Source organism: Lonchura striata, chromosome 7 (assembly GCF_050655825.1).
Source record: "Lonchura striata isolate lonStrDom1 chromosome 7, ASM5065582v1, whole genome shotgun sequence".
Lineage (NCBI taxonomy): Eukaryota > Metazoa > Chordata > Aves > Passeriformes > Estrildidae > Lonchura > Lonchura striata.
Window position 1 is genome coordinate 20,873,832 of NC_140709.1, and position 22,028 is coordinate 20,895,859.

General features: G+C 39.4%; 1 protein-coding gene across 6 annotated transcripts in view; it reads left to right on the forward strand.

The window, feature by feature from the left end:
- The window catches only part of RAPGEF4 (Rap guanine nucleotide exchange factor 4), a 152,007-nt gene that overhangs the window by 99,878 nt on the left and 30,101 nt on the right, over positions 1-22,028 (forward strand). For all 6 annotated transcript variants that reach the window (XM_021552514.4, XM_021552515.4, XM_077785053.2 and 3 more), the window contains 12 exons: positions 2,972-3,032; positions 3,770-3,846; positions 4,962-5,108; positions 5,577-5,692; positions 8,754-8,842; positions 9,881-9,959; positions 14,325-14,475; positions 15,679-15,767; positions 16,194-16,224; positions 16,459-16,537; positions 17,719-17,865; positions 19,025-19,122. In XM_021552514.4, the coding sequence (XP_021408189.1) occupies positions 2,972-3,032; positions 3,770-3,846; positions 4,962-5,108; positions 5,577-5,692; positions 8,754-8,842; positions 9,881-9,959; positions 14,325-14,475; positions 15,679-15,767; positions 16,194-16,224; positions 16,459-16,537; positions 17,719-17,865; positions 19,025-19,122 (1,164 nt within the window). The remainder of the gene's footprint in view (positions 1-2,971; positions 3,033-3,769; positions 3,847-4,961; positions 5,109-5,576; positions 5,693-8,753; positions 8,843-9,880; positions 9,960-14,324; positions 14,476-15,678; positions 15,768-16,193; positions 16,225-16,458; positions 16,538-17,718; positions 17,866-19,024; positions 19,123-22,028) is intronic.

The window sequence follows — 22,028 nt, forward strand, 5'->3', positions numbered from 1 at the left end:
AGAGACTGTCACTGCTGGGGCTGGAGCCCCTTCACAGGGGGTAGCTCCAGTGACCTGGTGGGTCCTGCTGGACTCCTGCACATCCCCACTCACACAGCCAGAACAGGTTTCCTCACTGCTTCCACCCCAGGTTTCCCATAGCACAGCCTTGTATGTCTTGCTCCATAAAGCAATTAACTCACAGTGTAGTGACACAGAAACAATTCGAGCTGGTGCTTCCAAGGAGGGACCCCCAGTAAAGGAACCCCTGGACTTTTATCCTCTCACCATCTAAGCATTCACAAGTCTCACCCTTCTTCCCATGTACCATGCTCCTGCTGGGTCTCCCAGTGTCCTTTCACCTGGCTGGTGCCACTTGTGCAGTTTGCTATGACAAAGGTTGGCAGTCCATGGCCTCTTGTGTCTCTGGGCTCCCACACATCTCAGTCTGCAGACAAACTGCAGCTTGCAAACCAAGGTACCTGCAGAGTTACCTGCACTAGATATATTCCTCAACGTGGGAACAGGCATCCAAAAGCCTTAAAAATTCCTGGAATGTAGAGAAAAGAGTAATTAAAGAAAGACTACTGTAAGATCCAGAAATGACCCTTAAATGTTAAACAAAAGAAACTACTCAGTATAGATATTAAGATGGAGTGGAGAAAATTCTCGATACTGCGGACATAACCCAGAACAAAAAATTTGAAACACAAAACATTTTCATCTCAGAAGAAAATCAGACTTGAGGTCAGATACCACAGCAAGTACCATATGGAATGAATATGGCAAGTGATATAAGCTGCAAAAAATACTTGGCAATTTGAAGTTTACATTATTCCATCTTTTTAGTAAGCTGGAAATGCTAGCTTGTTATGTGCATCATGAACTAAAGCAGAAGACAGAAAATAAGAGCAACTTAGAAGAAATCTTCAGAGGAACAACAGACAGTATTGCTTCTATGAACCAGAAGATTAATGACCAATCAACTTGAAAGGAAATGGAATGTTAAATATATTTTAAGTAAGGCATAATTCCTAAAGTAATAAGTTTTCTTGATATGCCACAAGCAGTAGAAAATAAAATTGATAAAGCTCAAGTCTCATGGTGGTGAACTGCTAGAGAAGCCTGTGAAGTTAATGTAAGAATGAAGAGCAATTACATAACACAGTGTTAAAAACAAGTCAGACCTTGGGCTTCATCAAGTGGATTCATTCACAGCAAAGGCCAATGACTGAATCAACTGAGAAGATGTCTGAGGACATAAATGGATAGGAATGATCTCTACTATGTGCAGAACAGTGCTAATGGGATTGTATTTCCTGGTCTTATGAAAATATCATTGCCTTTGAGCAGAAGTTATAAAGGAGTTCGGTGAGCTAAGTGTTACAGAAATCACAGGCCTCTGAGTGTGTTCATTGGTCAGTGTACTTGAAGAAACCTATCCAAGCACCTCTATTCAGCTCTCTTTTTCTCCAGGCTTCAAAAAGGGAGTGCTTTCCCCTGATTGTCAGGAAGGAGTTCTAGGAGAGGTGGCTGATGTGGTATGTTTGTACTTGGTGCCTGAGCACCAAGGTTGGGTGGGTGCCTTTAAGTACATCAGTGCCCAGTTTTTTCCACTCATCTTAGGAGATGCAGCCATCAGATTCTCATTTGGCTTGTGTCCAGAATTTGAGAATTCCTTCTCAGGTGTTTCTGCATGGTCTAAATTTTTTTTTTTTAATTTAAACAAATGAGACAGTGGTGTGAAAATACTACTAGTAAATAGATGTTGGAGCCAGCTTTTGATCTGTATTTAGCATAGTTAAGTTACATGGTAGTACCTCTGAAAAATGTCTTGTTACCAGCTGACATTCTCCAAATAAATGAAGCCTGCTGTTTGGAAATAGGCCTCTAAGTTCTTGGAGACTTGTTGGTTGCATGAAGAGAAACATAAAACACAGAAGAAGTCAGGATCATACAAGATTCCCAGTGCTGTTGCTATTTTGTGGCAGTAACACAGTGTTAACAGTGACCAAAAGCAGTTGAAAGCAGTGTCTCACTAGAGACAACTGCCCAGTCAGTCAGAGCTAATCACACCAAGGGCAAAACAAACCCAGCAAGGAGCTGGCTGACACCAAGGACAGCGTCACATTCTCCAGTTCCTGGAAGAGGTACTCAGTTGGATGCTTTGCCTGGGAAGCTGTCAGGCAGAGAGGGAACTCAGCAAGTCCAGATGGCTGTGCTTCACAGCTTGACACAGTGCAAGCACAGACTTACATCAGTCTGAACCAGATTCCTCAGGAGAGAACAGGAATAATTACTCCATGGAGTAATTGACAATCCCTAGCTGTCTTCTGTAACAGATTAACTATTACCATTTGAAACTTCATGTCTTGTTAATTGTTGATGATCATTTCACATGTGTGTGTACACACATCTCCACATGCATGGAGACCCATATCTTAAAGATGCCCATATCTGATGTTGCCCTGATTTTTAAAAGTGTTTTCTTTTATAGTTCTTTTGAAAATCTTAAAGTTCTCATAAAACTTCAGCCTTCTGATCTGTTTACATATTTCTAGTGGAATTCTCATGCACTGTTCATTTAAATAATGATTGTTTTGCATTCTTCTTTGTGGGAGGAGAGAATTAATGGACTGTTGGTTTGACCAGTGTGGCTGGAGAGCTGGTAATTCCATCCTCCAATCCATGGTCACCTCTGGAATTCTGTAAATATCAGATCCTCAAATAAAACGCTGTCTTTTTGGCCTTTGAACTTGCCATGTGTTTGTGTACTTCCTTCATGTCCAGTAGCGACAGTCTGAGCCATGTGGAGCCAGGAAATGTAGCTCTGTCAAGCCAATCAATAGGAATTAGGAGATCAAGTGAAGCAGACCAATAACTGATCAATGATGCAGAGGGAAGGAGAGCACAATGGGGCTATATTATGTGACCTCATCACCAGGAGGAATGAGACACATATAATAACTATAATTTCTCTTTCTATTTTAAGGTAAAACGAGAATTAGCAGGTGTCCTCATTTTTGAGTCACATCCCAAAGCAGGAACAGTCTGTAAGTAAATGGAGTCCTGTCAGATCTCCTTCTTACCTCTGCTATGAATATTTAAATTCCTAATGTTTAAATGACAAGAGCAAAACTTGGATGCATTCTTCAAACTTGATGGTCTCTTCTTGTTTAAAACCTAGGGTAATAAGTGTTAGCTTAGTCTGTTGCCAAATGCGGGGACAATACCAAAATTAATTCTGTATCTGTGGTTGAGTGTATGTATCACAATTTGGATGTGTTTTTATCTTGAATTTTTAGTTCAACCAGTGTCTATTTAAAATGTATTTTAATATAATCCTGTATTTAAAAAAAAAAATCTTCCTTCACAAAATAAAGGATTTTAAATGGTAGATTACTCAGACATGTATACTGAGACATTTTAGCAAATGAATAGTAAATTCACAGTCACTAGAGAACTGGGTTAGAACATGGTGCTGCTAGTGGGATCCAACCTGTGTGCTAATAAGTAATTGATAACCTGACATATTGATAAAGTAGTTGTTGGAACTGTCATAGAAAAGAAAAGCAACTTTCACATCACTGTAATGAAATAACTACTATATGGTTATGAATTGCTTTTCTAAATTCTGAAAGCAATTGCTTTTAAAATCATAATATGCCCTTTTATAAGGTAGGCATTTTTATGACTGTAGAGTTACCTTGAATTTTATTGGGTGAAGAATCTGGCCCATTTATATTTTGACTAACTATATTCTAATAATAAAATCTTTTCTCTCTTGTAGTATTTAATCAGGGAGAAGAAGGTACTTCTTGGTACATTATCCTAAAGGGATCAGTAAACGTAGTCATTTATGGCAAGGTACTTTTTTCAGAAGCTATTTTATATGATTGTTATTGTTGAAAATATAAGAGTAAACTTTGAAGGAATACAGTTTAATTTAGAGCAAAATTGTTTTGTCTGACAAAGCAAATAGCTTGTTATTTTATTAAGAAATGATCCAATGGTTTCACTGATTATACTTCCAATAGATTGCTCTATAATTTTGGGATATATTACACAGTTTCTGACTATAATCCGTCAGAGTTCTATCAGTATCTTTAGGACAAAGTAATTTGCTGAAATTTGGTGGATTGCCAGGCTTCTCTCCCACGGGGGTTTTGCCCCATCCCTTTACTACCATGTTGTCATGCATTTGGATGACTGACTGTTGTCATGCATGTCTGACAAAAGTACTGCTTTGTGACTGGTGGTTCTCAGGGTGTATGAAGTTCTTCCAAATTTATGCTAGCTATTAATTTTAGTTAAGCCATAGACCAAAAAGCATCTTAATTAAATTTCCTGTTTATGAGAGAGGTTTTTCAAGGCAAAAGAAGATCTTGGTACACAGAAATCCCTTGAGTCTTTAAAAACCCTACTTCTCACTGATTTCTCATTCAGTGACTGAGAATCCTCCATTTGAAAACAAAGCATTTCACCAAAACCTAACACAAGGCCCCTAGTGCTAAGTCTGTTCCTAAGTAACACATATTTAGCCATGTTTTTTACATCACTGGGTGGGCCAGATCCTCTCTTACTGTGAATTAGAGGAAAAGGAGCACTGCAGCTCCTTTGTACAACAGCTGGAGATGTGTTGTGCTGTGTTACTTCTGCAAACTTGATTGTATTTTTTAGGACGTCTATATGTAAAAAACAAAATAGTTGACAACCTCCTGTCTTCAGCAGGCTGAGAAGAGTCCTTCAAGCTGAATGCAATTTCAGAGAACAAGTTTATTCTTTTCTGTTCTTGCCTCTCTTTAGTAATAGTAATAACCAGCTATCAAGTATTGTTTTCTAGTCATTATTTTGTCTGTTGATTTCCTGCCAAATAGATTTATTTTGGTGTTTGATTGTGAAGTCCAGTGTTTGTACAAGGACTTTCAATAGAATCCAGAGTAATGATGGGGTTTTGCATGTAAATGTTTTGCTCTCTGCAGGGTGTGGTATGTACTCTACATGAAGGAGATGATTTTGGCAAGTTAGCACTTGTGAATGATGCTCCCAGAGCAGCATCCATTGTTCTGCGGGAGGACAACTGCCACTTCTTGAGAGTAGATAAGGAAGACTTCAACAGGATCCTTAGGGTAAGAGTGGGAAGGGCTGCCCTCAGTGGGATATCAGAACTTGTAAATTTTTCTAGAGCCTGTAATTTCTATGAATATATTAATATTAATAAATTTGTTTGTAGTATGCCTAATTGTGGAACAGAGATGTGACATTCTGGAAGGTCACATAAAGAGATTACATTATATATAGGAAGCTGTGGAGAGACTGCTTTTCAGCAAACTTTTTTTTTAATTTGACATCTCCATAAAATGGAGATTTTTAATATAGTTCTTGCTCTAGTATCTCCCACAATTCTCTGCTTCTTGCCTTGGTGCCAGTGCTTCCTTTTTGATTTTGCCCGTGAGGAAAACAGAATAAAGACAGATAAATACAGAGGGAAAGAACCAACACCAGTGTTTTGTGTTTGAAAGTCATGCAGTTTGTTAGAGTAACTAATAAGGCAAATCAAGTGCAGTCACATTTATTGAAAGTAACTTGTCTTGCAGGATGTGGAAGCAAATACAGTAAGACTCAAAGAACATGACCAAGATGTCTTGGTGTTGGAGAAGATCCCAGCAGGAAACAGAATTTCTAATCAAGGAAATTCCCAGCCACAGCACAAGTATGTTTTCATTCACTAGTGCAAATGTCAGACAACTATTAACCTTTTAAAATGGTACTATTATCCAAACAATAGCATACTGCCTTTCAGTGGAAGACTACAGTACAGATAAAGGTTTTCTTTTTTTAGTCATCAGCACATGCCCCATACTCAATAATATATCCATTTATAGCAGCACACCAGCTTTATGTCTTTACACAATAATTCCCTGAAGATCTCAGTGTAAATACTTACCTCAATAAATAGCTTCCAAATAGACTAAGCATGGAGATTGATGAAGCTCTATTAATCTGAGTTAGTATGTAAAAGATGTGAGGAAAATACATTGTTTTATTCTTAAGTTCAGATATTTTTATTTTGCATTTTGTGCTCTAGATGCTAAGAAGAGTTTGCTATGCACAATTTATATACAATACAAAAATCTCATGCAATGAAAGTTGCAGAGCTTATCTTACAGAATAGTTTAGCACTGTAATAACAATATTAACTATATTTTCCTTTCTTACTGAAAGGGACAAAGTACAATTCTGTTTGGATACTACTGTGATAAGAGTAGAGTGAGGCTATTATCATTCTGAACTTTGGTAAAACCCCTAAAGGCTTTGTAAATGTGTTATTTGCAAATGGATACACAATTTTCTTCAGAAGCATTCAAACAATTTCAACAAGTTTTGAATCCTTTACCCTGAACCTCACTTTCTCTAAAAAAAGAGCCAATTTATTGTACAATACTTTGGGTACAGTTTTTATCTCATCTGGATTTTCATATACTTATTTTATCTGCAAGACTGAATACAAAGATTTATAAAGATCTGTGAAGATTGCATAAGCCATTCCTTGCATTTTATATACACATTTCACATTTTTCAGGAACTTCTATTTCATTTTTCACTTGATCTCTTAAAACATCTAGAAAAACAATCTATGCTACCAGGTAACCAACCATGTACTCTTACAGAAACTTTTCTTTGCCCAAATGAGGAGAACTTGAGTGTAGCCAGTGGATGTGCATCAGCAACCGCAACGCACAGCAACTTGGCCATAGGTTTAAATCCATTCTCTTGGGTCTGAGACATTTTTCATGCTTCCAAAAGTGAAAGTTCATTTGAACATTTTGAAACACTGCCTTCCTTGCAAACTCTTTGCACCAGTGTTACTTGTATTATTTAATATTTTCCTTTTCAGAATTTGATAAAAATAGCCGGAGATATTTATGGTAAATGATTAAGTTAGGCCTTACATACCAGGAATATTTTCAGGTAATTTCAGAATTTCATTTTTGCAAATATTTTACTCCTTTGGTCAGGTTTTGGGTACTATAAATGTGCCAGCAAGGGAGCTTTTGCTGATAACTATGACCAGTAGACATAAGTTACTCAAAAGACAAAGTTACCCCGAAGGTTCACTGTCTGCTTTTCACCAGTTGGATTACGTCATTAATATTATGTTGGCAGTGTCTTTATGTTTAAAGTCTTCAAAGTGAGTTCACTAGGTTAGACGACGACATTTCTTTTCTTAGGAAATATAGTAAGTGGCTACATTCATGTTTCAGAAACCAAACCAAAATTACCAATGTTTCTTGATTTCCAGAATGTGCTAGTTGAGTATTCAGAACTTTTGAAAATTACTGCCCAAAAGAGAAGCATATCAGGCACCTCATCTCAGGAAAGAACTAATTTTCTCACCTTAGCCTTGAGGGAAACTTAATTTTGGGAGCAGATCCTTTTGGTTACAGTCTGGATTCCAGTGCCTCCTCTATGGAGGAGACAGAGCTCCTACACAGCTTCCTGAGCTGTGCTTTCAAGCAGTGACAGTTTCGCTTGGGAGGACTGGCTCTGAAGTTATCACTCCCAAGATCTAACTCTTTATGGGTGATCACATCATGCAGGATGAATTCAGCAGCCCTGCGAGTCACTTCACTGTTCATTTTCACTTTCATATTCAGAGTACAGCAACCTGTGATTTCTCTGCTTCACTCACTTAGATACTTGGTTAGTATCTCTGTGAGAATGTGCACTGGCTTAACAAGTGTTTGTGTTCTTGGGACATCAATACAGTTCTTCCAAAGAGGTTGGCAGGTAAAAGAACTGCGACGGTCAGTGCTCAAAGTGAGGAGGAGCTCCCAGGAGCTCAGCTCCACCACTTATTTCTCAGCAGGAGCAGAGTATCTTCACTTCTCAGGGTTTTTTCCTTTCTTTTTTTTCTTTTATTTTTTTAAAGTTTCTCACTTTATCAGTTGAATTCTCCCCTCCCCCCTCCCAAAAAAAAAAAAAAAGAGAGAAAGAAAAAAAGATGCAAAGATTGAAGGAATGGAGGATGGAGGGAAATATAAAAAAACCTGATCTGTGAGAAAAGAGAAAAAAAAAAGATGACAGGACAAGTTTTCCAGTATCATGTGATATTCTGCTGGTACTTAAAATTTTGCCAGTGTTTTTGCATGAAGCAGAAAAACCTAGCTGTTGCACCAGTTCTCTCACCTCACTAAACTAATTCTAGGAAATGGTACAATCCTCAGTTTATTGACTTGAAACACTTACTTCAGCTATGCAAGGTGTTGCACAAATTTGAAGATACATTGTGCTATTTCATTATCTGCCCCCACCTTCTCAGACCAACCTGTGTCAGTGATGCTGAAGGAAATTGTTTCCTAGCCGTGACACTGATACTCGCTGGTTCTTACTTCAGGCTCATAGTGAGCCTGTTAAGAGCTTTTAATGACTGCAAGTTGCTGTTGTATTTCTGCTTGTACTTCTCCGAGTTTGGACGGTTGCAGCTCTGGTGATTGTGGTGTGATTGTGGTAGTGTTACACTGAAGTACTTGTGTGGGGAGGGGGCTGTTTCTCATCCCTGGGCAGGGTGGAGAATGTTACTGCTCCCAGGTTTACATGGGGGAAGCCAGCCAAGATTGCGAGTGGTTTTGTCCTAAGCACACAGAGATTCTGGTCCAAGCAGGTGTTTGGCACACAGCAGCACAGCAGTCCTGGTCTTCTTACTGGTACACAATTATTCTTGATTAGCTCTTTTAGCTATGAGATGCTGACTGCTCCTTTCCCTCCCTCAGGTATATTGTGATGTCAGGAACCCCAGAGAAGATTTTAGAGCACTTTCTAGAAACTATGCGCCTCGAAGCAACTTTAAATGAAGCAACAGGTATCTGCACAGCAGAAGCTGTTTTATTATTACCCCATAAGATGGATTTGCTGTGGGAGCACTGCTTTGAAAAGCCCCCTTTGAAAAAAAACAGAAAACTTCTGGTTTTTCCCAGAACTGTCTGCTGCTCTGAAATAGCCCCAAGAGAATTAAGGAAATCCAGAATTAAAAAGAGCAATCCATTTTTCCAAGCCTGCTCTATTGTATTTATACTTTAAGGTCATAGTAGAACAGCAAAATCCTCCCAGCAGTTATGACTTTAATTTGTTATTGACCTCATAACCTGTATAGTGATCCATAAATGATGGAATTAGTGAAAAATTACAGAAATCCTTTTGAAGTGTATGCTTTCACTACATTAAAGACAGAAATAAAAAAGATCATTTTCATAGATACCTGTTTACTAGAATTGCAAGCAGAATATTTTTCTTCAGGCTTGCAACTATGTAATCACAAGTTTGCCGTCCACAGTAAACATGTATTATATATTTTTCAAAATAAACCCAGAAATTTGACTATCCATTTACCTCTTTTAGGCATTCTACCCACTGCTAGGAAATCAGCAAAGAATGAAATTATTTGCCTTCTGTGTAGGATATACTAAGTGTGCTGCCTGGTATTGTAACTCCTAAAGCCAAATGTTACAGCTCTTTTTAGGTACCCAGGTGTGCAAGGCCTAATTCTTCCTTGCATAGAACTCCACACTTGTAGAGAAGTATATCCAAATATTGTACTTCAGCACAGATTCAGGGCTTTTTGCTGTGCCAGATTTCTCTTTGACACTGGCAGATGCCTGTTAACAATAAAATTAATGCAATGAAATTAATGCAGACAATACTAAAAGATTAATATTTTAGCTTATATTTGTTCATTACCCTTTCTGTACCTAATGCCTACAATGAAAGTGCAAAAAGACCTCTTTATTATCTGCAGAGAGCTAATAAGATAGTTCAGGTGAAAAAAAACTCATCCTTGACACCCCTAAGCTGTCTGCAGAGGCTTAATTGACTGCTTTCTTTCTTTTTTTTTTTTCCACAGATTCTGTTTTAAATGATTTTATTATGATGCACTGTGTTTTTATGCCAAATAGTCAGCTCTGCCCAGCCTTGATGGCGCAATATCCTTTTGTAAGAGAAAAGTTAAATCTCTTTAGCCATTATACCTATTAGTTATGGAAGTGAAACTTCCCTCTCTCAAGAAGTACATCATGTTCCATGGAGGGTGTGCCTTGTGAATGGATTATCAGTGTCTCACTAGCAGCTGTCCATAGCTCTACAACTCTGAAATGAAGTTGTATAACCCATGATAAGATACAGTACAGACCATGAAAACTCTGTATTTTCTGTGCTGATTACTGTTCCAAGGGAAATAGATGTACTGTCCCTCCACCAAATAAGTGAAATTACATAAAAGTTTGGGTTACTCTTCCTGTATCCTTCCTGTCTTTCTTGGCCTTTGCTGAACTACAGCATCTACATTTTAATAGGAATAGTCATGTCTTATTGATTTCAGTGGTCCACTTTACAGACTGCATGCTGCAAACTGCCTCTAGCAAGAGGCTGCCTGACTTACAGACAAATAGGTAAGTAGTTTCTAGGCACTGTCATAATTATTATGAAAAACTAGTAATAATCTGTAATAATAGTCTATAGGAAATGCAAACAAACTGCAAGAAACTTCAATTGGATGCGAATACAAGGAGATGAAATCTTAATAGTGGATAACATTGAGAGATGGGGGTGATTCTTGTACTCTCTGCATGTTTCACAGGAGTCTGTGAAATGTCCATCTTTCAATTACTGGCAGATTATTTTGTTTGAGGAGCTGCTGGACATAGAGAGTTTTCCTTGTGCACAGTGACTTGATGCTATCAAGTGACTGGGAACATTAAATAAACATATAATGTTTTTTGTTTTATAGAATTCTGACAGGGGTATAATAACTTCAGCTCCCTATTTATTTGTTTCAAATTGCAATGGTGTGAAAGTGCTTTCCTTCAAGCTCAGTGGGGCGAGTGACATCTGGGAAAGCTCACCTCCTGAAACCACAAAATAGAGCATTGTGTCCTTGTCTGGCATGCTTGAGAATCCATTTGTGTTACTCTTAGCGAGGAGAGTAATTGTTTTGAAAATGTTTGGACCCATGAAACTGGTCTGTAGAGGATTGTTCACACACCTGAAACAAACACATTTTCCAAAATCACATTGTTTTGGATATCGAAAGGATTATGAAATGCTGTTGCTGACAGCATTGAGAGGGGAAGAAAGGGCAGCACTTTTAATGTTTGGGGTTTTTTTTCCTGATTCACTTAGCTCATATTATTCAGTCAGTCCATTTGAGACTCCATTTGAGGCTTCTCTATCCTCAGTTATACTTGAATACCTCTATCCAACAACTAGAAAAATCAGAACCATAAGCAAGATGTGTAGCTCATTCTTTACAGGGGAAAAGCTTTTCTGGTAAGCAAAGTTAAGGATAATCACACTTAAGGATAAATATTCACTTGTGAGGAAATCTGTTCTGGAGAGGATGGAGACCATTGTCTTCAGTGGGTCATGGTAAGCATCATGTTAATTCTTTTCAGAGAGGAGCTGGAAGTAACTGGTATCCTACTGCTTTAGTGTTAGTTTTCCTGGAGCTGAATTATTATTTCTTTGGTCCATTCTGAATATGGAAAAGCTAACTGTGCTTTGTTGATTGTACTGTTGAAATTTATTGTTAGAGTTGAAAGATTCCTAACAAAGCTCATCTTTTTGGAGCAAAATCACGCTACAAAAGTGTTCGCCAGTGCTGTGAGACTAAGGAGAGATTAGTTATGCTTAATGAGGAAATTAAAACAGAAAAAGAAGAAAAATTGATTCAGTCAGTGACTTTTTGCTTCAGCTCCCAATTTTGAATCAAAACAAGTCTATTTTCCTGCACCCACTTAGGATAATATTTTAGCTGTCAGCATGCAAATATGAGTAGAGCTAGACCACTGAAGTGCTTTCAAGCATAGTACAGGGTATAAATTTTTTGGGTTTTCACTTCTTTTACAGCAGACATTTGCAAGTTATTTTAATCCTAAAAGGAATGGACAGGTGCACCATTTTGTCCAAGTAACATTATTGCTTGTTGTGGACTTCATGGTTATTCTGTGCTTTCCTTCAGCACACCAAGTCTTTTCCAGTCATTAAAGAATACGGATTCTGCAATATGAAAAAAATAAAAACCTTCAGTTTTATAGGGAAGCAAAGCATGCTCCCCTGTCCTGGATCAGGTTATAAGTCCTGTGTGTTGAACCAAAGCCCTTTTTTCCCTCTTCTTCACAGAATAGAAATGGACAAACTCTCAGAGCTACAGCTTGTCAGAGGCAGGCAGGACAAGGCCTAAAAGAGCACCTGAAGTAGAGCATCAACTCCAAAAGTGCACCTGGGTTAGTGCAAGTGTGTAAGCATGTGTGCAGGCGTGCACCTTTAAAGGACCAGTCTAAATACTTAAAAAGTATAAACTCCTCTTTTGCGCTCTGTGTTCTTCAGCACATTTCTCCTTTACCATTATGCCACCAAAAAAATTTGCATTCTGTTGTAGCAATAATCTTGCACAGCTCTTGATATAACTGCATCTTTCTATACAGGGAAGAACAGCCTTCAGAATTGCTTCAATTTCTTAGCACATGCTAGGGAAAATTAGAAATATATATATATATATATTGAGCTCTAACCATACTGGTGTTGATAAATATTTTGCAATTATCTGACACTAGTTGCAAGTATATATCACAGTTTATTTCTGATTGCAGTCTGTAGTGAAGTTTGTCCTGAAGATCACATAAAAATGTGAGAATACTTCATTGAATATCCAATGTAAATGAGCAGTAAAAATACAGAAAAATTGCCAGTGCCTGTGTTGATTCAGTTAATAAGAAAGTAAAACTACATTAAATAATTATAGTGTTTGAAAGGTAAATATGGCATGAGAAAAATTACTCAATAGACTATTAAACTTGCTCCCCAAGACACTGGAAGACAAAACTTACAACTAATTATTTACTTCTTATGACTTTATGACTTACTTTCTGCCTTAATTGTATATGTCATGTTCAGTTCTCTACTAATTTTAAACCTTTCCAAATGAAATTAAAATGCAGATTTCTGAAAGTTTGTCAGTGAAATGAGCACCCCAGTAACCCTGGTACAGGATCATTTCACAGTGCAATTTAATAGGTACTTTTCCCCACTGCATTTTATTAATAGTATTGTTAGAGAGATTTTTTCTAAATTAGAAGCTTAGGATAAATATCTTATATAATTTGTATTCCTCATTAATATTTTTATTTTCTAATTAGTATTTTATAATATTTTGGTACATCAGCTGAAAGTGGATCTTGAAAGGATGCAGGGGTGCTGGACATGGCTATGAGGAAGAGTGTCAGTATTTTAATGTTACATGTTACTATGGAATTGGGAATAGCATTACTCATGGCAGTCCAGAATCAGAATTCCAGTAATTGGGAAGGAAAATTGAAGAGTTTACTGGACTTATTTGGTGCTTACTTTCCACTCAGCTGTCAGCTTATTTGAACAGTTGAAATATATATTGCTAACATTTTCTCAGTGAGAAACAGACACACAAATTGTTGTATCCTGTTTATTCTGGAGATACTTCATTATCACGCATGTTAAAGGCGCAAATTTATCTCAATTTATTACCCATTGTGCCTTTACTTTTTTCCTTGTTTTTTTTTATTTTTTCCTTGCACTAAATGTTACTTTTGGCCTTTAAGCTATTTGTCTATTTTTGTAATGTTTGTCTTTAAAAAGATCGATAAAGCGTTTCCATTTTTTTCCTATTGTTCATCACAAAATAACTTTCACAAAGTATTGTGCCCAAAATACACTTTATTTGACATAGTGTAAATGTCTGATTTCCTCATAACAATGAGGCTACTACAAAATTTATTATTTTACCCTGTGTTTTTATAGTCAGTTTAGGCTGTAAATGTCAAAGTCCCCCTCACTTAATGGGACTGAGGTTCATTTTGAGTTACAATAACTTGTAAAAAAAAAAAAAAAATAACACTGGTAGTTCATTCCTCACAAATAGAAAATTTAAATTGTTAATAAATACAAAGTGACATTTTTCTTTTTCTTCAACTGTTTCCAAAGAGGAACAAGGAGAAATATCCTTCTTCAGTCTCCATGGTTAATCCTCTTTGTTGTTCAAAGTGTCCTTTCCATTCTGTTCCCCTACAGCAGCCATCTCTGTGGTGTAATTGTGATCCTTCCTGTGCTCTTCAGAAAATTTATTGTCATTATACTTTTTAGTATGAACATGAAAATTTTGCAAATTGTTATGCCAGTGGATGTCAGAATTTAAAAATGTATATTGGAAAGTTATGTTTGAGCACCCTGAAAGTGGTTTGTTGGAAGTCAGGTGTTCATGAATTCATACTGGGTTTGATATTTTCAATCACTGAATGTTTTCCTTGACACTGGGGCACCTATCATGCCCAGCCTTCTCAGGGTACAGAGCAGGAGAAAATGGATTATGCCCTCAACAATAAAAGGCGAGTCATTCGACTGGTTCTGCAGTGGGCTGCTTTATATGGAGATTTACTGCAAGAAGATGAAGCAGCAATGGCCTTTTTGGAGGTATAAAGGAATCATTGTATCACTGAAGTGAAAGAGATCATTTCAAAGTGCAAAGTTTATTTCAGTTTATAATGTTTTGTCAGGTTTGGCTGCAGACAGTAAAGGCACCACAACAGTGTTTGAACCATTGCCAACCTCTGGACCTCTGAAGATAGTGTTGCAGATCCCTTTCAAAGCACTGTATGGGTATCTTGTGTTATAGCAGTAGCTGAATGTGCTTTTTCTAGTATTTTCTTTTTAATAGTTCAGGGGCTCTACAGGTTGAACTGCAGGGCTGTTTATGCCTGCCTGAGGTGTACAAGGAAGGAGCTGGAGGGCTGCCACGCTACAGAACCAAAATTCCTTTCCATTTGAATGAAAGCTGTACTGCAGCTGTTGGAACTTAAGATTTTACTTCAGAACCCTTGTAAATTCTTTGTGGTAGCTGCCATATCCTTGGATTTCTAAGATAAGGATGTACTGCGAATGTCATGTTAAATGATAGGGATTGCCATTCTTATATATGGTGTTTATGGAACAGAATCCGGTATGTTACTGGATGAATGAAAGTTCTTGTCCTAAAGAGCTTAAAACTGAATCTAAGATTTAGCAGAGGGGAATAGAGAGGGGGTTTAAGAGTGGTAGACACCCCACACACCCACATGGGAAAGCTTTTCAAGCTTTGAAGATGACATAGTCTTTTGTTAGTCCAGAAGTTAAATTTAACAATCACTAGTTGCAAGCACCGAGATCCTTCTTTGGGATGGTTTCATGTAGATATAACAGAGGTTTGAGGAGGCTTTAAGAGTGAGTGGTACTGTAGTGGATTAGAGCAGCTGTCAGTCAGTGACCCAGGAGCAAATCAAGCACTGAAGACTACAACACCAATGAACTAAAAAACCTATCATGCTAGATTATTTGTGGATTTTTCAGTCTTTATCATTGCCATTGTGAAAATGCAGGTTTTACACAGGCAGCCAGTGGTTACAGAGTGAGCTAAGGAGTCTCATCAGGCTCCCCTTCTGCATGTATAACTCTTGTTTTAAATCAGCTGGAGATAAACAAGTAGAAGTAATAGAGGGTTGGGCCCAGCATGTGTTCCTCTGTGCAGATTATCATTCTTTATAATCATTAAGCTATCAGATGTCATCTCATAATCCTCTCTCCTGAGTACTGCTCATTTACCCCTATAGTTATTTAAAGACCATTCTGTATCATTTACAGGAATTTTATGTATCTGTATCAGATGATACTAGAATGATTGCAGCACTAAAGGAGCAACTTCCAGAGCTAGAGAAAATTGTAAAGCAAATGTAAGCATAGTTTTTGCTTCTTTCTTTCCCCTGCCCTTTTTCTCAGTAAATTGATGAAGAAAATTTATTGGTTATATCTATTAAAAAGCCATTTTGTAAATGACACTCAGTTATATGAAATTGAAAGTTTGCACGCAGGCATATTTGAAATAATGTCTATGGCCCTCTTTTCCACATCATTCTTACAAACACCATACCGTCACTGACAGATTGACAGAAGCTTATTTCATGCTTACATGAACTTTGTATAATATTTTTTCTGCCTTGGTCATAGATTAACTGTGGTATCATCTAGTCTTTTCATATATAAATAAGATTATATTGATATACTAGTTTGACAAGTGGTCCATGTTCTATAGGTGATTTTGTACACAAAATCTTCCAGGCAATATTTCATTGTATACTCTATGCTTTACCTTTTTATAGTTCTGAAGAACCTAAAGCACCACAAAAGAAGGTAAGAAAATTTGTTTCATTTTCTCAAGTAAAATCTTAAGCACGGAAAATTCGTAAGAATCTTCTCTTTCTTAATCGTGGATATATTAAAAAAACACATTGAGAAATAGCTTTTAACGTTGTCAGATTTCACATTGCTACTCTTTTTCCTGCCATTGAGAAGAGATGTAATGTAGTTCATGTGTACCACATGTTTATTCTTTCATTAATGTGAATCTCCATGATTCTTTTTCAGCACAAAGTTCTTCTGCAGCTGTTCAACACAAGTGATGACAGAGCACAGAAACGCCAGCCTATCAGGGGCAGTGATGAAGGTGAGTTTCTTCTCTCCTAAGTTCTCTTGAGCCACTAACATCTATAGAAATTTGTCTGTCTCAAAAAAAACATCTAAAAATAAATGAAAGTACCTACCTAGAATTTTGAAGACTGGCCTGAAACAAACTCTCTTTGCTTTTGCTAGCCCACTATTCTTTGTTGTTGATTTGAAGTGCTCCTGGTCTTTTCCCTTAGTTACTTGTTTTATCAAACACTGCTTCCTCAGAGGAAGATGTAAAAGCCTTTAAATAAGGAATGACCAAAGCAGGGAAGAACCAGCAAGACACTGTGCTGCAGGTAATGTCAGTGCGATAAAGAGTGGAAGCTGAAGGTCATGTTTGAGCCTCTGTCTCACCTATGTAGTTTGAGCTAACATGTACAGCTGTTCTTTGCAAGGTAGGAGTGGAGCAGATAATCATGCCATGGACCACGGATCTAGAACTGACAATCTAGGCACACAGTGTAAAAACCAAAATCTGCTGGTTTGCTCTATTGCTGTTGTTTGATTCTCTGAAGAGATTAAGGTAAAATTTATATCAGTGTTACATCAGTAATTTTCAGATGACTGATAAGGTACTCTTAATGGTTTCTTTGTGGAACTTTTGTCACCTAAAACAGCTGCTTCTTCAACACATTTGATATTAAAGGATAGCTCATAATAATGAGCAGCAGTAAAAACAAGGTAACAAAATTCATGGTGATGTAGCTGAGAAAGCTGGTGGCATAAATCAGACCATTAGAAGAACCATGTTAGAAGCTGGAACTAACTACATATGAAGAGCAGACATCCTGCCAGTCATGCAGCTTCTGTTGTCCATAGCAGTGTTTCTAAGCCTACAAAGAGGGGAACAGTTCCTGCTGCTAGGGCAATACTACCTCTTATGTCTGTCCAGACAGGCAGTAACTGCTCTTTTCATATGGCTGCACCTTTCTCATTCATAGGACAGGCACTGTCCTGAACACTAAAAACCCAAAATCCAGAACTCTGGGAAATCAGAAGTTTCAGAACTTGAAATTGTAGAGCATGTGAGGAATGGAAGAAACAATAAATCACTATATAGTGATTTATTGTTTCTTTGTTTCATTTTGTGAGGCATGGTTACTGAAGTAATAGTAATTTATATGGTAAATGAGTGTTTTTTACACGTGGAATAAACTGTGCAATGTTTTTTTTCTTTAGTTCTGTTTAAGGTATACTGCATAGACCAAACCTACACCACTATCCGTGTGCCAGTGTCTTCTTCTGTGAAGGAAGTGATCAGTGCAGTAGCAGACAAGCTGGGCTCTGGAGAAGGCCTCATCATAGTAAAGATGAGTTCAGGAGGAGGTACTGTACTTACATCATCTTAAACACTCCTCAGTTATGGTGAAGCAGAATTTTTGGAGGGATTGAAAGACCAGTTCAGACAAGGTGCATGTTCAGCTCTCACAAGTCCTAATGAGAGGCAAGTCCTTCCTCTACTGCAGGCACAGACTGCAGCTCACATGGGAGACAGGACCAGTGGAGAATCTTGTCTATCTGCATGTTACAGAGCACAGCTAACCCAATGTTCCTTCACTGTTAGACTTGTAAGAGCCTTTTAACAACAGAAATAGGAGGCAGGCACGGATAAATTTATACTAGACTCGGGAATCAGTAATGTCAGAAAACACTGCAGTGACAACATTCTGGCAGTGGTCACTACCATTTTGGCTGCTTTGTCCATGCAAACCATTGAAGAGCAACTTAGTGCCAAACACACAGACCTAGTGTTTGCAGAGGGTCAGGGATCAGGCCCCCCTCTAGGCTGTGTAAATGTGAGCGTCACTGGAGGGTGAATTCTGCTGGAGAATTGGTATTGCTCAAGTGTTTTGGTTGAGTATGACTGTGTGGAGACACACAGAGGTAATGAGAGCTGCATTGGAAGGAATTTTTGCAAACAGTGGAGCCTGCCAAAAATGGTTCACTTCCTGAGAACTGACACCAGGCAGCTTTACTTTTTGCAGTTGAAGCAATTTTTTGTCAGATTTGCTGACCACCAATATCTCCTGGAAGAGACTATTTTCTAAGTTACTTCATTATCTTTTCTTTACCTGTGATGTGATGCTCTTTTAGAAATGTTGTAATGCATTTCCATCACTTTCTTGAGCAGTTACTGCTCTCAGAACAATTTCTTTTAAGAACAGCTCTCCAAATGCTTACAGCTCAGCAATGAATGAATGGACTCCCTAATTATGTTTAATTTTTGCAGGTAGTTTCTATTGATAGCAGCACAGGCTTCTTGACCTGTCTGTACAGTTTGGGACTGGGATTCTGGTTCTTTAGGAGACTGGTTTGAGCTGAGGTTATCACATTTCTTCAGTAAAGAGGATCTTGCTGTCTTCTATTCTGTATCCTGGACATTGGGTTACTGGGCAAAATTTGTTCCCAGAAGGGTGATCTGTGCAGCTGGTAGATCAATCCTGCTGTAAATTGTAATAAATAATAATTTGTTTCATTTTTACAGAAAAGGTTGTGCTCAAGCCTCACGATGTTTCAGTGTTCACCACTCTCAGCGTTAATGGCCGGTTGTTCGCCTGCCCACGGGATCAGTTTGATTCTTTGGTATGTATGTGTGCAGTGCTCAGGAACCTCAGGGCTTTGCTTTATTTGAACACCTGGCCCTTTTTGCACTATCCACACTTCAGATAAAAAATAGTGGAAACATTCACAACAAACGGCTTGTCACACTGCAATAGGATGAGCCCTGAAAATAAAACAAGCTGATGTTCTAAATCCTTAAAGTATACCAGAAATCCATCATCTGCTCCACATAACAGAACTTCATCCCAGTACTCTCTCTGTCACACTGAGCATTCAGGAAGAGCTGAGTATTGTCACCAAGACATGCAGTAATTCTTCATTACAGAATTATCTCCTCAAAGTCATAGAGATATATTTTCTAAGATAAATGTTATCAATTAAAGCATTCTTGAGATTTGATTCCAGTGGTAAATTCTCTAGTTGTTTTTGTTTTTAATTCTCATCCCCACAAAATACTGTGTCAAAATCAGAGATAATTCTAAGTAAAATCACAGAAAATATTCCTGGTAGAAAGTCTGTTTTTTTCTTAGGTAGAATTGCTTATAAGTACTTACAGTTTATACAGTCATTCTAGCTATCTCCATGGGGTCTGCTTTTATAGAGTTTGATTTGACTGTACTTTTTGTTCCTTTTATTTCATTAAAAACAAATGTCATTGCCAAGTCATGTCAGCATGAACTCTATTACTCCTAGCCTTGTTTCAGCCTCCTGTATGCTTTTAACAAGCCACTTAGTATGTATGCCTGATTTCTTTTATGGATATGGTAAAATCTATTCTTTGCTGCTGCTTTCAATTTAGTAACCAGGGAATGCACATCCAGCATATGTAGTTCCATGCAGAGATACCTCTTGTTCAGCTTATTAAATTCTGGTGTTCCCTTAAGGTTAATTAATCCTGCCAAGTAGATACCCTCATGGGGCATGCTACTGTAAAGCAGGGGTGTTGCATCAGTAAAAGTGTGCTGGGTACTTATTTATGGCTCTGCATTGTCTATGTACACATAGCTTTCGCAGCAAATTGTCCTGGCTTTCTGTACCTTTTTCCTGTGCTATTTACCATGCATCAAATACTCAAAGTGCTGCAGGGAGCTCTAAGATACAGGGCTGCAATGTGCTACTTTTCATGAACTAGACTGAATTCAGTAAGAATTACGGAAGTACATTCAGCACCTTAAAAATGGTCCTCAGTACTGCATAGCAAATTACAACCCTTTATCAGCTGCATTTTTACAAAGAGGTATAAACAAATCAAAAAATGTTACAGCCTTAGCTGCCTCCCAGTTTAATCCTTTCACATTCCCGTTTATGGCTGCTTGTTGTTCATGAACATTTATCCACATTACATTTGGCAATTCCCATGTGAAAATTGTTCTGAGTAGATGGAATTTTTCAAATATGCTGTGAGTTTGCATCTAAGTGCTTCTTTCCTAGCCTTGGAAAATACGTGTTTGTTATGGTAACAGTTATGTCATGTTCATCTCCAAATGGGGGAGAAAGACATCTTTCAGTCTGTAGGCAGTTCTCTTTCCACAGATTTCCACAAGTTAGAATTTTCTACACAAAGTTGCTGTACTTTTATTTCATATGTTGTGATAAACTAAAGAAATTTTGTGTTTGTGAAAATCCCAATTTAAAGCAATTTGCAATTTTTTGTAATACTAATGGCTGCTCTGGATATTTTAGAGAATACTTTTCTGCTACTTTTTAAAATTCTAGATGAAGCTTTTAAGGTGATAGTGTTTGTGATTTAGTTAAGTTTTTTGCGTTATTTTTTATGACAATGATAATTGAAAGTTTTCCCTAGAGTACAAAGCAAGAATTCATACAGCAGTAAAAGCCCTACAACTATGTGTTACTGAGAAAGCGATTTGATGTATTAATCCAGTCTGACTTATTTCTGTTGCTAGTATATTACTCTTATATAAAATAGAATTCATTGAGTAGGCTCATTTCTTATATTGCAGCATCTAAATATGGTCTGTTGATCAGGCAGACTGCGCTGAGTTTGTACTGGGAGAGCAGCCTGTTGGCAGTGTCCGCCATTCCGTGTTTAGCAAAGGGAGTGAGGAGCTGCGGAGCTCAGCTGTGTATGAGCCCGGGGCTGTGCGAGCGGGGCCCTGTGCGAGCCCGGCCCTGTGCGAGCCCGGGGCCCTGTGCGAGCCCGGGGCGCTGTGCGAGCCCGGGGCGCTGTGCGAGCCCGGGGCCCTGTGCGAGCGGGGCCCTGTGCGAGCCCGGGGCTGTGTGTGTGCGAGCCCGGCCCTGTGCGAGCCCGGGGCCCTGTGCGAGCGGGGCCCTGTGCGAGCCCGGGGCCCTGTGCGAGCCCGGGGCCCTGTGCGAGCCCGGGGCCCTGTGCGAGCCCGGGGCCCTGTGCGAGCCCGGGGCCCTGTGCGAGCCCGGGGCTGTGTGTGTGCGAGCGGGGCCCTGTGCGAGCCTGGGGCCCTGTGCGAGCCCGGGGCTGTGTGTGTGCGAGCCCGGCCCTGTGCGAGCCCGGGGCCCTGTGCGAGCGAGCCCGGGGCCCTGTGCGAGCGAGCCCGGGGCCCTGTGCGAGCGAGCCCGGGGCCCTGTGCGAGCGAGCCCGGGGCCCTGTGCGAGCGAGCCCGGGGCCCTGTGCGAGCGAGCCCGGGGCCCTGTGCGAGCGAGCCCGGGGCCCTGTGCGAGCGAGCCCGGGGCCCTGTGCGAGCGAGCCCGGGGCCCTGTGCGAGCGAGCCCGGGGCCCTGTGCGAGCGAGCCCGGGGCCCTGTGCGAGCGAGCCCGGGGCCCTGTGCGAGCGAGCCCGGGGCCCTGTGCGAGCGAGCCCGGGGCCCTGTGCGAGCGAGCCCGGGGCCCTGTGCGAGCGAGCCCGGGGCCCTGTGCGAGCGAGCCCGGGGCCCTGTGCGAGCGAGCCCGGGGCCCTGTGCGAGCGAGCCCGGGGCCCTGTGCGAGCGAGC